The sequence below is a fragment of the Hypomesus transpacificus genome, chromosome 15, assembly GCF_021917145.1.
Source record: "Hypomesus transpacificus isolate Combined female chromosome 15, fHypTra1, whole genome shotgun sequence".
In the NCBI taxonomy this organism is placed as follows: Eukaryota; Metazoa; Chordata; class Actinopteri; order Osmeriformes; family Osmeridae; genus Hypomesus; species Hypomesus transpacificus.
Genome location: NC_061074.1, coordinates 14,943,256 through 14,960,075, shown reverse-complemented (window position 1 = coordinate 14,960,075; position 16,820 = coordinate 14,943,256). Strand labels below are relative to the sequence as shown.

Here is a 16,820-nt window from a genome sequence, read left to right as displayed (position 1 = left end):
CCACTAGAGGAAGTTTATTTAGGAAAACAATAAACTTCTTTAGTGCACTTTCCAACAGAACTGACCCAGGAACAGTACCAGACAGGCCTGCCACACAGAACATGACAAGTGTTTTCCAGTGTTCCCCGACAGTGCTAATAACATTCCAAATACATTTCTAAACAGTTGACATCATTGCCAGACTGAGGTCTGTGATGTAAAGCAATCCAGACCTGTTGAACCTAACTCGGGAAATCCCTGAGAGGATTCCAGTATGGTGCTAGAATATAGGGCCCTGAAGAGCATCAGGTAGGGCTGTTTGAATATAGGTTAGGGTATTTACATCAGGAGACCTGTTTGACTCGACGTTGCACTACATTACTGAAGCGTGAGGAAGGAGAAAGTGGAAATGGATTCAAACACCATTAAAACACGCATGGCCTCACCAGCACTCACTGTACAAAAACTTTCTTTTATTTTCTGTTTTTGTGTGTTTTTTCTTAATAATGACAGACAACAGGAGACCTGCGAAAAGTAAACAAAACCAAAGAAGAAGAGGGGGGGAATAAGGTCATTTTGATACAAGCTAGAATGCCTTTCAAAAAATAGATAAAATAATAATAATAATAATAGAAACAATATTGATAAAAAGCAGGTCTCTTATCCTTGTAGTTAGAGTACATAGTTGGAATACAGCTTGATATGATGTACAAAATATCACACAGTGATAAGTTGCTATAAAAAAAAATACAAACACAAACACACTGGAGCCCCTGCCTGCCTCTGACTGCTCTACTCATGGGTTTTCCTTCTTCTTTTCCCAAATGTTTGGTTTGGTTTTCCTTTTTTTCCTTTTTTTTTCCTTTTTTACAAGTTATACATCATCATTGTCAATCACAAGCAAGTTCTAAGCCTAGCAAAAAAGAATGATTCACTTAGAATAGAATAATACAGTATTCTTACACCTTAATAATCATAACCTAAAATCAAAATAAATGCAAACATATGAAATGAAAACTGACATTTACATCATGATGGCGTCTTCTCTTTTATCACCGTTAACAGTCTTTCTTCTTTCGAATTTCCTCTTAATTTTCGTGTTTTGTTTGATTTGTCACAATGATTTGTCAATTCTTAGAAAGTTGTCAAAGCAGAGTAGTGTATATGTGTGAGTAGACTGTTTCCATAGCTACAAAGCTGCCCAATGACACTTGACCAGAAAACTTTCAAATGACCTGTGAGGACCCCAGGGGCTGGCTACCGAGGAACACTTGACCCCTGACCTCTGGGGCCCAGGCTTCAGGCTTCGACCTCAGTTCTCTCCTCTCTTTATTTTCTCCATGAGGGGAGTGGGGGGGTTAGTGTTGTTATTTGCTCTCTTAGCATTTCCAACATGTTTTAAATGTATGTTTTAAAATAGTTCTGAAAAGGTCTCAGGCCAATCCTGAGGGCTTTTATACTGAAGGCCTCTGGACTTCCCCCACTCACATTCTCCTTTGACACAGCACGGACAACAGTTTCCTACCACTAAACTCTCTAGGAGGTATACTCCAGGGCAACTGTTGCCCACTGCAGGGCAGGAAGAGGAACCAGAGCACACACACAGGTCCCTGATTTAGACTCAGACTAATATGGTCTTAGCACCAATATATGACTAGTGCTGTGAGCAGACACACCCACACCCTGCCTACCGCATGAGTTCCCTGTAGGAGTGTTCAGTCCCCTCCGTCCCTCCCTCTCTCCCTCCCCCACTCCCTCCGCAATAGGTGCTGATAATAGTGATGATGATGAAGATAAGACTAGAATCTTCAGAAGCAAAGAAAAGACTGTTTATAAGTCATATTGTACAGCGTAACAAGCCATCTTTCCCACAAGCACTCAGACACACACACACATACATTCATGAAATGTCCGGCCCATAGAACACCATTCAACTCAGTCTGGTCCAAGAGAATGAAAGTAAAGCTGATTATCCATACACCGTGAAGGAATCTTCTCAGAACACACACCTATCCTGGCTAACTAGCATAACTATCCATCCAGACGACTAACCTACCCACCCTGACCAGCTAACTACCTAGCACTGGAGGGTTTGGAGATGTGTGCTTCCCCTTGGTGATGGGGTATCACTGACGGCCCTCGCTGCCTCACTGAGCAGTGTTGAGGAACTTACACACAGGTTTGCAACGGATGTGTTTCTTAAAACGAAAACAGGCTTTTAACAGAACAAGGAAGTATAGTGTGTGTGTGCATGTGTGTAGGTTTTGGTCTGCACGGGCATGCTTAGTGTCACCAGTTCCAAAGCACTGTGTGTCATAGCAACTGGCTGATATAGGGAACATACCAGAGTGGTGTAGTGCAGAGCGGTCTAGTCCAGACCTAGCTAATCAACCACAGAGCAGCCCAGTGAGTTTTTTGAAAAGCAGAATGATTAGTAGTATCACAGCAAGTTAAAAAAAGGATGGGGAAATGAAGTCCTGTGGTAACCCAACCAGTGGGCTGCAGGACACAGTTCGGTCTGTGTGTGTGTGTACGTGTTTCAGCATGTGTCTCAGAAAAAAGTGTGTTTACGTGTTTGCATTGGCATGTAAGCATGATGATGATGGCATGGTCCCATCCTCTGTCTCCTCCTTCTCTTCTTCCTCAGACAAAGATCTTGGCGAGTGCGTCGGCCCCGGCGCTGGCGATGAAGGGCTGGGAGGGATGGAAGGCCACGTCGTGGATCGCCTCGTCATGCTTCTTCCTGTGGGCGGTGATCTCCTGGACACACGTCCTGTTGTCCAGCATCCACAGACGCACCGAGCAGTCATGACCTGCAGGGGGCGACATGCACACGGCAGAATCAGCCCACCTGCACTGGGTTTTAAATCATCTATAATCATAAGTCATCTTGTGATTATTTATTTCATGCCATCTTTCAGTGATTGTATATTTCAATAACTTCTCATTCAGATGAAGTCAAGCAAACCAAAACGAGGCCAGGTACTCACTCCCAGAGATTAGGTAAGTGCCTTTAGGGTCCGTGGTCAAACAGGTGACTGCATCGAGATGGGCGACCATGGAGTGGACCACTTTACCTATAGAGACACACACACACACACACAGTTAACCCAAGGAATCCCAGAAAAATACAAATCAACCTAAATGAGTGACAAACACACACACAAACACACCTGTCTTGTTGTCAAGGAAGCGGATAGTGCGGTTCTCATGTGCTGTGACGGAGATGGGCTCAGAGGGATGGCTAACCACACGGTTAATCAGCTCGCTGCCTGCTGGGGCCACACACATATACACACACACGACAAGTTCAAGATTTATGGTCCACTCTGTACAGCACTTCTGATTCCAATGTTCCGGAACATTCTGTGTTGTGACCCGGAATCCCCTGCGACTCACCGTCCTTGGTTTGGGTCTCCAGGACCATGATGCTTTGCTCTGTGTTAAGGTCGTACAGCAGCGTCTCGCCGCCGTCAAACGACACAACCACCTGGGAGGGGTCAGGGGTCACGAACGCCACAGATGTCGGCGTGCCGTGCTCTGGAGGAGAGGATGAAGGGATGATGGAGAAAATAGAAATACTTATAACCCTTATCAAATCTGAAATGAATTTGGAGCCAAGTTCTTTTAAGCCAAATTGCTTCACGTATCTTCACCACACATACCTCTTTCCTTGTTGAAGACAGATATGCAGGGGGAGGAGTTCTGTGGATCCCAGAGACGGATAGTCCCATCTGCGGAGCAGGACGCCAGGCGCTGGAGGGGGGCGGAGTACGCCAGACCCCACACCGAGTCTTCGTGGCCTGCCAGCACACTGTTCTCTATACCTGGGTCTGAGGGAAGGAGGAAGATAGAAGGAGAGAGAGAAAGAAACACAGGGGTTTGACAAAGAATGACTATGGCTGTCTTGGTAAAGCACATTGACAAATCAGAGAGCGAGAGAGCGAGAGAGAAACTGACCGTAGTTGTCATAGGGGTCAACGTTCAGGTCTGGAATCTTCCAGCAGCGCACAGTTCCATCCAGACCTCCACTATAACACAAGTCCCCGTCACCCCCCATGGCCAGAGACAGCACTGCCCCGCTGAACACACAAGACAAAGAAGGTCAGTACACAGAAGCTAACTACATATGCATTTGGGTGTGTGGGTGTGTGTGTCCGTGCAAGGTATGAACTTACCTATGTGCTCTGAACGTGTAGATGGGCTCAACATCCAGTGCTGCGTTCCTGCAGGAGAACACAGTTAGTTAGCTAGTTGCTACAGCTACGACACAGTAGCTGCTACAGCTACGACACAGTAGCTGCTACAGCTACGACACAGTCGCTGCTACAGCTACGACACAGTAGCTGCTACAGCTACAGCAGTGTGCTAGCTAACAGTCACAACTACGACAGTATGTTAGCTAACTGCAACAGCTGCAACACACTAGCTGCTACTGCTACAACACTGTCCTAGCTAGCTACTCCGGTCATGCTACTACCCACCCCATCTACTCAGCTGGTTGACCCTGCCATGGACCCTTACCCAACATCCCTTTCAGGTTTCTGTCCCGTTTGTCAATGTACCTGTACTTGTTACATTCTTCTATCATCCTGCCCTACTAGTAGGTCCTCCTGCAGTGTGTGTGGTTCTCACTTTTTGGAGTGCATGGCCTTGTTGAGGTTCCACAGCTTGAGCGTGCCGTCCTCGGAGGCTGTGATGAGCACCGGGTGTTCGGGGTGAAAGGTCATGGCCCTGATGGCGTCAAAGTGGCTCCGCAGGGTGAAACGAGGGTTCCACGTCTTCTTAAACTCCTCCCGGTTATCCTGCATCTAGTACCACACACACACACACACACACACACACACGCACACGCACACGCACACGCACACGCACACACAATGAAAAGAACAGCATGAGGGACTTGCGTGTGTGAGGGAGAGAGTATGTGAACAATAGAACACGCCATTGTGAACTCACGTCCATGGAGAGGTCGTTGTCATTGGCGACAGTAAGGTCAGCCAGCTCGCCCAGGTTCATGTCTCCACCCCCAACGGCATCTAGGATGAAGACGTCAGAGGAAAAACCCAGAGCGCCACCTAGGGGACGGGAGGACACACACACACATCCACTGATACCTACAGTACAACACACACACACACACATTAGAGCATCGGCTAACACACAACTGGCCTGCCTCAAACAAACTCTTTAGAAAGCAACACAGACACAAAGGAATGCATCACAGGATTGCATCACAGAGCTTAAAACATGCCTGACAACAACACCTACATAGACCCACCCAGGTCCAGACCGGACGGGGGTTGAGAGCAGAAGAGTGACTTTGGGGAGGGAGGAGGAGAAGAGAGGGAGGAGAAGAGGGGAGCAGGAGGAGAAAGGGGCCTTACCTTCGCCAGAGCGAGACTGTCCCGAGACTGAGGGGGGCGGGGAGGGTTTGGGGGGGAAGTCCGACATCATGCCCTGGAGCTGGTTCCTACGGTCCTCTGGAGCCCCCCAGAGGAGAGACACAACATAACACCCAGTCATGCAGAGAGAGGGGGGAGAGGAGGAGGACAGAGCAGGTGATGGAAGGGAGGGGGTGGGGAAAGAGAGACAGAGAAAAGGAGAAAGGGAAATAGAGAGATGAAGGACAGCGGACAGGTTGAGAGGGGGGAGAAGAAGATGTGTCGAGAGAAAAAAGGTCAAGCCATTCTTCCACAAGGACAGGGTTGGAAAAGTGCACAGAGGGGCGAGAAAGAGAGCCACAGAACATTTAGTGAACGAAAGAACAAAAAAACTAACAACAATGAAAAAAAAAATGTGGGACGGATGAAACGGCATGGGGAGTTTCCTTAAAGCCTCCAGCAGCCATCTATACACATTTATAGACGCCACCTGAGAAATGACACCTCTAGTGGTCAACTAAGGAACTACATGAGGCCGTATTAGGCATTACCACTACGACAAATCCATAAAACACAACCGTATACTGCACAACATGTTTCACTACCTGGTTTGGCAGCACAGATGGAGCTTTGCTTATGGAGGATGAGAATCTGAACCTGTTGGGCCTGTCTGAACTTATATAAGCACACTGAGGGGAATTAGTGTATTACTCGAATCGTCTTTTGACATAAGAGATGAGGAGAGGGTAATAATCAGTGTTTGTGTTCACCCTGCCCCAGTCTCCAACTTCAAGAATGAGAGGTTCCTTCTGGGGCTGGGGGAAATGGCTGCCAGGGGCTTTGAAAGGTGACCAAAAGAAGAATGAATAGAAAGACATAAAATAGGACAACAAAAGACACACATGACACATTGGAACCCAGAGAGAGAAAAAGAGAGACAGAAAATGAGAGAGAGAATGAGGAAGAGAGGACCACAGCGAGAGATCTTCACAGAGTGAAACAGGCACGGAGAGGCAAGAGTTTGACAAAGACAATGGTTTTATTTCGCTACAGAGCTGGAAGAGCCTTACACACGCCACTTCATAAAAACAGACAGTGGGGAAGAATGGACAGAGGAGGAGGAGAATGCAGGGAGGAAGGGAGGAAGAGAAAGAGGGGTAGAAAACTATACAGACGAGAGGACGGAAAGATGCTGATGATGATGTGGTTGTTTGCTGTTGTAGTAGTTGCTGTTGTTGTTGCTGTTGTTGTTGTTGTGGTGGTGGGGGTGGTGGTGGCGGGTGGTTGTTGCTAAGGCAACAGCGTACCTAGCTCCCGTCCATCACCGGAGATGCGGGCCTCTCCTGCCCCCTCCCCCTCCTCCCCCGAGCCCAGGAAGTCAAACTCGCCGAGGGCGTCTTCCGAGTCATCTTCATCTTCATCATCCTCAGGGTCCAGCTCTGTGGTCATAGGCTCCAAACCCATCTGGAAGAGACACAGAAAGATAGAGATATTCAATGAGTAAGTATGGAGAGAAGAGGATATATACTCCAATACATATTATAGACATCATATTTGCCCAAAACATCGCTCTTGCTCTCTCTCTCTCTGTGAAAACTCCAAGTCCAGGCTGACCTTGACGCGAGGCTTCTTGTTCTTTCGGGAGCCGTCGATGCAGTCTGTGCCCATGCCCTGGAAGTCATCCTCCTCGTCGCTGTCATCCTCATCGTCATCCTCACATCCGTGCAGGAAGGGGATCTTGTCCAACACTGAGCCTCCAAGATGCTCTTTGGAGTTCTCCTTCCCTGCATTCCTACACACCACACACACACACACACATGCACATAAAGGTTTGAGAGGATGTATTTGAGCGTATGTGTGTGTGGTGTTGAGTGCATACGTGTGTGTGTGTATGTACATGTGAGAGTGTTCGCGGGCGAACATGAGCATTTGTGAGAGTTTAGGAGCGCGTGTGTGTGTGTGTGAGCGAGCAGTGCGTCACCTCTTGATCTGCTCCTCGATCTGTCTGACCAGGAGAGACTCCCCCCCTGCCAGGGGCTCTGGGTCTGGGGGGGGCTCGCTCGGGGCCGGCCCGTTGGCCTCTGGGCTGGTCCGGCCCAGGAGAGAGCGGACCCGCTTAGAACGCATGTCCAGGATAGTGTCTGAGTAGCCCACCTCCTCCAGGTACCTACGAGCACACACACACACACATTATACTAACAGTTAAAAGCTTCCCATGTACAGAAGCAACAAGGATGACACCAAAAGATGACACCCACCCACCGAACTGTTTGCCTATCCCCTGTTGTGACTAGGCCTAAGAGGTGTGTGTACACAAGCCTTACTTCCTCAGTAGCTGCCGACCCTCCTTCCATGACATCTGATTGGCTGGCTCAGAGTCAGTCTCTGCAGGCCCATTGGGTACTGTGGCACAGAGTTGTCAAACAACACCAGAGAATTAGACTGTAGTCAATCTTAGTTACAACTTCCTGAAATAGGCTGATTAATGGGACGGAACTAAATGAGCCTTGGACTTTCTTACATAAGGATATCTTACATAAGAAGATATCCACAGAGCTTATATACAGCATGCTTGTAGAATAAGATTCACCCTTTGGCCCTTTATAGACTCTTGGCTGTTCCCTTATACATGCTTCCTCCACCCTTGGTTGTTCCCTTATACATGCTTCCTCCAACCTTGGCTGTTCCCTTATACATGCTTCCTCCACCCTTGGTTGTTCCCTTATACATGCTTCCTCCACCCTTGGCTGTTCCCTTATACATGCTTCCTCCACCCTTGGCTGTTCCCTTATACTTGCTTCCTCCACCCTTGGCTGTTCCCTTATACATGCTTCCTCCACCCTTCCCAGTGTGTCGTACTTTGCTCGGCCTCCTCTGGTCTCTTGTCCTCTGGACTCTGGTCACTCCCTGTTTTCAGCTTCTGATGCTTGGACCTGTAATCACAGAAGCCACCACACGAAGACAGTGTCACACCACTCGTATTTCTGACGACAGGGACATCAGGACCACACACCAGAGAGGCTGGAGGTCCCAGAGGGGCCTTGTGTGAGGGAGCGCACAACACAGACTGCGTGTGTGTGTGTGTGTGCTTCTGTCTCACCTCTCCTGTTTGAGGGCATACTCCAGCATCTTGATCCTCCTGACCAGATCCTGCTTCATGTTCTCCTGGCCTTTCCTCTCGCCCTGGAGGAACGCCACCTGAGCCTGGGTGAGGTGGGGGGGGGGGGGGGGGGGGGGGGCAGGGGGAGGAAGGGCAACAGAGAGCATGTGAATGTTATAACAGTGACAGTCATGTATGATATGGCATAAAAAGCACGCACACACACAAACACAAAGCCACACAAACACACTTGAATCGCTCGCCCGCACACACACACGGTGCAGGCTCATCCTCCAGTGTTGAGGGCATGCGGAGTGAGGCAGCAACCCAGACTGGCCCGCAGCTCTCTGGGGACAGGCTAAGTACAGGGCTGTGGTGGGCGGGTGTGTGGTCAGGAGTGCTCAGGAGAACCCCAGCTCTGTATTTAGAAGCTCTCCTGACCAGGCTCTGACCACACATCTGCACAAGAAGAGGAGCAAAAACAAGTCAGCTACTACTGGCCCTATTCACATCTACTTCCCCCTTTCCATTCTGCCATCCTTCCTCCTTTAATTCCCGCCAGCCAGCCAGCCTTCCTTCCTTCCATCCCTCATTTCTTTCTTCCCTTTATCCATCCTTCTTTGTTTCCTGGTGTTCTGACTGACATGTAAAGGAATTGCGATTTGAGACGATTCTACCACAACAAAGTTCAGTGTAAAGAGGACACACTGAGGGCTGTGTGGAGGGACCTCCGCATGTGTCTGCAGCACAGCCAGGCCGGGGGGAGACAAAGTCATTCTCTCATATCTTTGCTCCCATGCTATCCATCCCTCTCTCCCCCTCCCCCTCCCCCCCCCCCTCTCTCTCTCTCTCCTTTTCTGTCTCCCTCGTTCTCATGCCTGTTCTCACGCTCATCTTCATCTTTCTCTCTTGCTTTGCCAAGTAGTGCCCCTGATGTGTTTTCACAGTCCATTTCTCATGTGTGTGTGTGTGTGTGTGTGTGTGTGTGTGTGCGTGCGTGCGTGCGTGTTAAGCTTTGTGGAAGTAGAGCAGTCTAAAAATGCTGCCTCATGGGGCTGGCCACTCAGGTCTACATGAGAAGATACTCACCCAGCAAAAATGCACGGTAGCCTGCATACACACACACACACAAACATAAACTACAGTAGCAGCTGCATATAAAGCCAAGCCTACAAGCCCATATAAGAATGACTACAGAACAGAGGCAGCAAGAGAGAAACACAAAGACAAACTGAAAAGCTGTTGGGAGAGAGAAAGGCTTAAGGGGAGAGATGGAGAAGACAGAAACCAGAGGGATGTAAGGAATGTCCTTCTATCATTTACAGGTAGGACTGTGAGGGGCTAGTTCAGGTCCACTAAGACAGACAAGCTATAACCTGTCACACACACCTTCTGATTTCTCTCTCTCTCAATTACACACACACACACAGAGAACTTTCCAGTGGCTCTAGATAACAGATAACCATCCCTTCCACTGTCACACTTTGCTTCTGGAGCATGTTATAACTTGCTTGGTCTACTCTACACACTACCTGAAATTGCTTCCCCTGACCTGCATGGAATGAGACACACACGTGCACACACAGCAACTAGTCAGCCAGTGCCAGCTAACATTCAGTCAGCCAGGTGAACCCCAGGTGTTGCAGTCAAGGAGCACCACAGTAGAACTTCTCTCCCCCCTGTGTTGGCATCTCCCAGGACGTGTCTCGCTCATGTTGCTATCATCCCTCCACAGGTCTCTCTCTACTCTGGGAGTATCTCTCAGCAGGGCTCTCTCTACTCTGGGGGTATCTCCCCAGAGGTCTGCCTCATGTTGGTGTCTCTGTCTCTTTCCCTCTTTTACCCGTTCAACCACTCAGTATTCCCTTAGCATCCTTCCCCTCTCTCATGCTCCCTCCGTCCCTTCCACCCTCTTCCCCTCTCTCTCGTTCCCTCTCATGCTCCCTCTTTCTCGTTCCCTCTCATGCTCCCTCTCTCTCGTTCCCTCTCATGCTCCCTCTCTCTCGTTCTCGCTCATGCTCCCTCTCTTCCTTCCTCTCCCCCATTTCCTTCTCTCAGAACAGGGTCAAGGGCAGCTATCATCTCCCCTGTCCTGTTGCCATCCCTCCCTCCCTCAGGGATCCACCACAGGCCAACAAGTAGAGCACAGGACTTTTCTGGGACAGAGATAGAAGAGAGCTGTGTGTGTGTGTTTGTGCAGTTACTACAGAACTGACTGTAGGACTACATGTGTGTGAGGGGAATAGGTGTGTTTGTGTGTGTGGAGGCGGTGGCCCCTGCCACCTGTCAACTAGCCTGTGGTCACATGATCCTGAGGGGATGTCACACCTGACACGGAAAGGGGTGGGGCCTCATGCCAGCCTGTCATCAGAGACACAGTACCACAGATGTCCTCTTTAACGACCTCGCTCTTTCCCAAACACACACTCCCTCTCTCCCATAAACACACACCTAAACACACGGTAACACACTGTCCCCTGTTCTATCTCCGTCAAACCCTCGCGCTCACACGTACAGAGTAACAAACTGTGCCCTGTCTGTCTCTGTCACACACATGAGCACAGACATGTCACATTGTAGAGAATGCCAGGAATAATTTCCACTTGGATTAATGACCTTCGGTAAGAGGATTGCCGTGTGTGTTTCTGACTCATAACAGTGTTGAGAGATGGTGACCAATTGTGTCACAAGCATGTGCACAGAGTAGTGACAGAACACTGGTGTGTCATGTCCTGTGTGCGTATGAAGCTTCACAAGCCAGCATGACACATGACCCTATAACACACCACTGGCATGGTGGGGCCACATATGTTCATACAGATATGTTGGCCACAAAATCCATGGATGCCCATCCTTGATTGTGCGTGTGCGCGCGCGTGTGTGTGTGCGTGTGCACCACAAAGCAGTTTTGTTATTTTAGCAGTCACTGGGGTATTGTTCTGTAAGCTAGGCCACTGTTCTGTTTGAACGAGGCGCGCTCAGATGCTCCTCTTTCACTCTCCACTCCATCTCTCTCTCTGTCATATGCAGCTAATTGGGCTTGTAACCTCCCCTCTGACCCCACCACACACACACACACACACACACGCACACACACACAGCTGAGAAACAGCTACTGTACAGTGATGGTCTCCATGACACACCTCTGCCCCCCTTCCTCTATAAGAGCATGGGAGTTGCTTTCTTATGTTGTTCATTTATATTTCATGTGCCTTCTATTTATAGGGACATATAGGTTGAAGCGCCAAGCAGGCCGCAGCATCTGAACAGGGACTGATATGATTCTCCACATAAGGAATATGCCCACGTGTATGGTTGATCTATAATTCAACCTGGTTATTACAAGTCACATGCTGTGTGTGATGACAGGGCACCACACAGAGAGAGAGGAGAGAGAGCAGAGAGAAACATGATTTGCACTCAAGATGCGAAACAGTGTGTGTGCATGTGTACAGTTGGAACCGCATTACGTCATTAGCCTATTTTTTCAGATTATCTCGCGTGACTGAGTGTGCGTGTGTCTACGAAATGTGGTCTATAACAGCAATCGCCCTCCTGGATCCGAGTTGTAATTGACAGCGAGTCACGTGACCTACTGTTGTCTCACAGAGGAAAACAGACAATGATCCGATCATAAAGTGGAGTGGACAATAGTCCACAGACTGAATCAACTAGCTATTCGTTTCAACAACGTTAACTAACTGTTAGGGCCGCCAGACAACCATCTTATTAACACCATCACCTGTGTGATCCGCCGCGTTCCAATTAACGCCTTCTTCAAAGCTGAACGAGATAGGGGTACAAAAGGTGCCAGACAGCTAGTTGCCTAGTGCAGCATCATCGCATTGAACGCTTACCATACTAACTGGGACGGCTCAACAATAGGCTGCCCTCGAGGATGAAGCCAGATCAAGCTCCCATGGTCAACTTAAAACTTTGATAGGTTAAGACTTGCTCTGACAATGTCACTACATCAAGCTTCTCGTGGATATTAATATAAGGTTATCTTATAACAAGCGGTTCTGTCCAGCAGCCACGCCACCAACGCCTTGGTATCATTCACTTCTAGACAATATTTCGGACGCACTAGTTTTCTTATAGATTGAGTTAATCCATGTAGGAGCGGTCACGACTTCCAAACAAGGCATGCATTCGTAGTGCCTATTATGTCAAAATAAATGGATGAACAAATACCCTGAGTTCGTCCCTTTCGGCTTCCCAGCGGTATTTCTCGGCCTGGAATCGTCCCCATTCGAACTGGATAAAGTGCAAGATCCCAGGAAGCGATAGGCCTGCGTCCCCGTCTTGCGATTCCCGAGGCTGCGACGATCCAGCCATCGCCCCTGCTGCTGCCGCCGCGGCCGCTGTTGTTGTCGCCTGCCCGAGTCCTGATTTCGGCCCGTTCGGATTGCGCCCCACGCCGCTCCCTCCAGCGTTCTGGTTCGTTCCTCCCGCTACTCCGCCGGATCTTTCCGCCTCCATTTTACCGTTCGAGCTCAAGCCAGGACAAGGAGGTGGAAACAAGCAGCGAGAATAATAACCCCGTCCCTTTCAGACCCAACACTTCCACTCTAGCAAGCCTTCCCCTCTTTCTTCCTCTCTCACGTAGAAAGCAGGATTTGCTTAAAGAAGCAGCAAAAACCTCTAAACATCCGTTTAGCAATTTCAAGATAAAAGCTTAAATTGTTAAGTGACACATTTGTTGCCCAACCGAACTGGTTTTTAATAACATCAAAGGAGACATTTTCCAAAGCGAACATGCATATTTACACAAATGACATTATCATATAAATGACAAAACCCTTTGAGAGATTATATACTCCTGAATTTGGTTTATTATATACTCTTATTCTGAAAGGATTTAGTTTGTTTCCGGTTACCAGCACGAACGTTGGTAGGCATCTTCACGAAACGAGTAATGCAGGGGTTTAGGAGTTGATGCTAAATAGTGAGCTCTTGGTAGATCTTGCTACAATACATACAAGAGAGGATTTAATGGGTCTATCCCTTTTATTCAACTCTGTAAACAGACTATTTGGTTCCTGCAATATAGTGACCGCAGGCAAATAGTGTCTTATCTCTGAGATCGTTTCCGATACAAGAAAATAGTGGCTATGGGAATCTACATCTCGACCGCATCGTCCATTCGTATGCATAGATCTACGTATCTGTTTAATCATGTTTGATTTGTTCTTCATATACGTATTTTCGGGATTGCTCCTGAAGCCTACAACCGACAGGCAATGATTCTACTTTGCAAAATATGAATGTTTACTGCCGGGCAACTATGATCCCTGATTCTAAACCTACGTTACAGGTAAATTCAGTTTCCGTTTGTTTAAAATCCTAAACCAATTCCAATTGGTTGTTGAATGAATGCCATTTCGCCATAATGGGACCGATCGAAATGGATTGTCACGAACACAATGCAATCCATATCAATGGTTTGGCTAAGGTAATCCAAAGCAAACCTCTCCCATAGCTGTGTGTGTGTGTTTCAGTGTGACACATCGGACCACCAAGCTACTCCACGGGAGAGCTAGCATCCCGATGGCGCGGACTGAACTAATTAAGAACAGAGTTGTGGGTCTGTAATCAGTTAAACGCCTGGGGCAACCATGCGCGTGGGCTTCTGGGGCCTGCTGGCAGCAGTCATCGTCCTCAACCTGCTGATCATCTACTATGTGTCCCATGTCCAGCACCAGATTGAGAGGAGACGGGGGGAGCCAGGGAGGGGCTCCAGGAGGTCCCCTCTGCCTGTGTCCGGCCAGGGGGGCGGCGGGCCTGGAGCTGGGGTGGGGGTTATTGGTGGAGGAGCAGGAGGGGGGGTCGGAGAAGGCAACACCCGTGGCCCGCGGGTCACCGTCCTCCTCCGTGAGTTTGAGGACTTTGAGAACTACGTGGGAGACGTGGCGAGGTCGTTCCTCCACCAGCGGCCCGAGCTGCCCTTCCTGGCGGTGGCCGACTCTCCTCCCTACCCTCCTCTGGCGCTCCCTGACGGGGCCCGGCTCCTGGTGCTCACCCCCAGCCCGGACCAGCCCCCGCAGGCCCACCGGCCTGAGTTCCACGTCCAGACGGAGTTCGTGCTGCTGGTTCCCGACGGCGTGGAGCTGGAGCAGGGCCGTCTGGTGGAGCGTCTGATCCGGGAGCTGGAGGGCGAGGGCGGCGGGCCCGTGAGGCTCGTGGCGGCGTCCGTGCTCGCCCGCTCCGCCGTGCAGTGCCTCAGCCTGAGGGTGAGCCTGCGCGAGTGGACGGCCACCTACACGCCCGGCGCGTCGGGGAGCAGCGGGAGCGTGTGCACAGCGCTGCAGGGCGACGCCGTCTTGCTGATGAGGTCCGAGGACCTCTTCAACCTGTCCGTCCCCCTGGGGCGTCCTCTGATGACCTCGCTGTTCATCCAGACCTCGCTGCGCGGCTGGAAGGTCAAGCTGCTGGAGAGCCCCGCCTTCGCCGCGGGCAACAGGCCGCTGTTCAGCTCTGCCCACAACCAGTGGAAGGCGGACACGCGTGTGAGGGAGAGCACGGCTCGTCTGATGAGGGGCTTCGGGCTGAAGCGTCTGCTGCTGGCGGATGGGAAGGAGCAGTGGTTCGGCTGTGGGAAGGTGAACTCTCTGACCCTGTGTGAACACGTTTAAATGCATGCAGTTGAGGCACGATGCAAGACATTTGCATTGTATATTTATGTATTTGTCCTTTGATTTTTTCACTCTTTTCAATGATTCATCTCTCTTTTTGATTGTTTTGCCTGTGGTAGATACGCAATTCTGCCACGCTACGTACTTGTGGTTTTAGTGTGCAGTGAATGATTTCCCCGATCCTCATTTGTACTCAGGAAGATCACTGTTACATACTTTCAACCTTTCGAGACCTGTTAAAAAAGCACTTTGAATTAGTAGTAGACTGAAACTGTTCCTCATCTCTCCCCCCCCCCCCCCCCCCCCCCCCCCCCCCCCGGGTCCCAGGAGACGCCTCGCTGCTTTGGAACGGTGAGGGACGACACGCCCGATTACCTGTACCTGGAGCGCTGGACTCCCCCCTGCTGCCTGCGGGCCCTCCGCGAGACCACTAAGTACGTCATCAACATCCTGGAGAGCTCCGGGGTGCGCTACTGGCTGGAAGGGGGCACGCTGCTGGGAGCCGCCCGCCACCAGGACATCATCCCCTGGGACTACGACGTGGACCTGGGCATCTACCTGGAGGACATCCCCAACTGTGACTACCTGAAGAACCTGGACTCGGGCTCCCTGGTGGACGCGAATGGCTTTGTGTGGGAGCGGGCGGTGGAAGGGGACTTCTACAGGGTGCAGTACAGCGAGGCCAACCACCTCCACGTCGACCTCTGGCCCTTCTACCCCCGCAACGGGGTGATGACCAAGGACACCTGGACCGAGCACAAACAGGACGTGGAGTTCCCCGAGCACTTCCTGCAGCCGCTGGTGCCCATGACGTTCGCCGGCGTCACCGCGTACGGACCCAACAACCACCGGGCCTTCCTGGAGCTCAAGTTTGGGGAAGGGGTGATCGAGAACCCCCAGTACCCCAACCCAGCCAAGAAGAGGCTGGACAGGAGCAGGCTCTGAGGGAGGGAGGGGGGCTAGAGAGAGAGCCAAGGAAGGGAGGAGAGGAGGAGAAGGGAGGAGAGGAGGAACCCTCCCAAAAAGAGAGGTAGAGAGAGGATGACAAGAGATGGGAGATATGAAGCGGTAGGTGTGAGAGAGGTTGGCGTTGTCCTGAGGGCTTTTCTCCCAGCTGTGTGTGCGTGTGGGCAGGTGCAGGAGGACTCAGACGCGTCACAGAAACACATGAACACTATGAAATCCTAGCGCTGTCTGGGCCGTTTCTCTAGGAGGAAGTGTGACACGATAGCTGAAGTAACAGCTCACATGCAGAAGGAAGTGTTAAGTGTTATAAGTGTCAGGGTGAAGTGTTATAATTATTGGGTTCTATCATTGTGTGTGTGTGTACCTGGACTGAGGCTTGGGGTGTGTTTTGTGTATGTATGTTTGTGTGTTTGCCTGGACTAAGGCTCAGTGTGTGCGTGTGAGTGAATTCATGTTTACGTTGCACCAATTCACTTTATTTGAAATTGGCAAAAATTGTGTTTGATACCTTGCAGGGGGGACGTAAATCAAATCAGAACTGCCCCTCAACCAACCTAAACCCTCAAGGAAAACCATGAAAAACTCACTAGAGGAAAAAAAATTAAGAAACCTTGGGAGGAGCAATTCAGTGAGGGATCCCCTCCTCCAGAGACGGTTGGTGAAAGAGAGGTGCAGAACCCAGGCTTAACATAGTCATACAGCAGGGAAGTATCAATGGGTGTTGAAACACCAAAATCCAGTGTTCAACTTGGGTCA

The 16,820-nt window shown here is 50.1% G+C and overlaps 2 protein-coding genes across 3 annotated transcripts; one reads left to right on the top strand and one right to left on the bottom strand.

Annotated features, from left to right (window-relative positions):
• Window positions 1–431: 431 nt before the first annotated feature.
• Window positions 432–13,088, bottom strand: strn4 (striatin, calmodulin binding protein 4). Of its 2 annotated transcripts, none has more exons than XM_047035632.1 (17): window positions 12,658–13,088; window positions 8,464–8,567; window positions 8,223–8,296; window positions 7,688–7,766; window positions 7,345–7,530; window positions 6,978–7,155; window positions 6,671–6,827; window positions 5,367–5,462; window positions 4,939–5,057; window positions 4,615–4,790; window positions 4,158–4,205; window positions 3,940–4,061; window positions 3,645–3,812; window positions 3,379–3,519; window positions 3,153–3,254; window positions 2,970–3,056; window positions 432–2,792 (listed from the first exon to the last, which is right to left on the bottom strand). In XM_047035632.1, the coding sequence occupies exons 1-17, from the start codon at window positions 12,943–12,945 to the stop codon at window positions 2,623–2,625; spliced, it is 2,295 nt and encodes a 764-aa protein (XP_046891588.1). In that variant the 5' UTR covers window positions 12,946–13,088; the 3' UTR covers window positions 432–2,622. The 2 variants fall into 2 exon arrangements, with proteins under 2 accessions (XP_046891588.1, XP_046891589.1); XM_047035633.1 differs by having other exon boundaries at window positions 3,153–3,251.
• A 286-nt stretch (window positions 13,089–13,374) lies between these two features.
• On the top strand, window positions 13,375–16,674 carry LOC124477554 (fukutin related protein). The gene is made up of 3 exons (XM_047035425.1): window positions 13,375–13,780; window positions 13,965–15,065; window positions 15,426–16,674. Exons 2-3 carry the CDS (start codon window positions 14,082–14,084, stop codon window positions 16,041–16,043), a joined length of 1,602 nt encoding a protein of 533 aa, XP_046891381.1. The 5' UTR covers window positions 13,375–13,780; window positions 13,965–14,081; the 3' UTR covers window positions 16,044–16,674.
• Window positions 16,675–16,820: the final 146 nt, after the last annotated feature.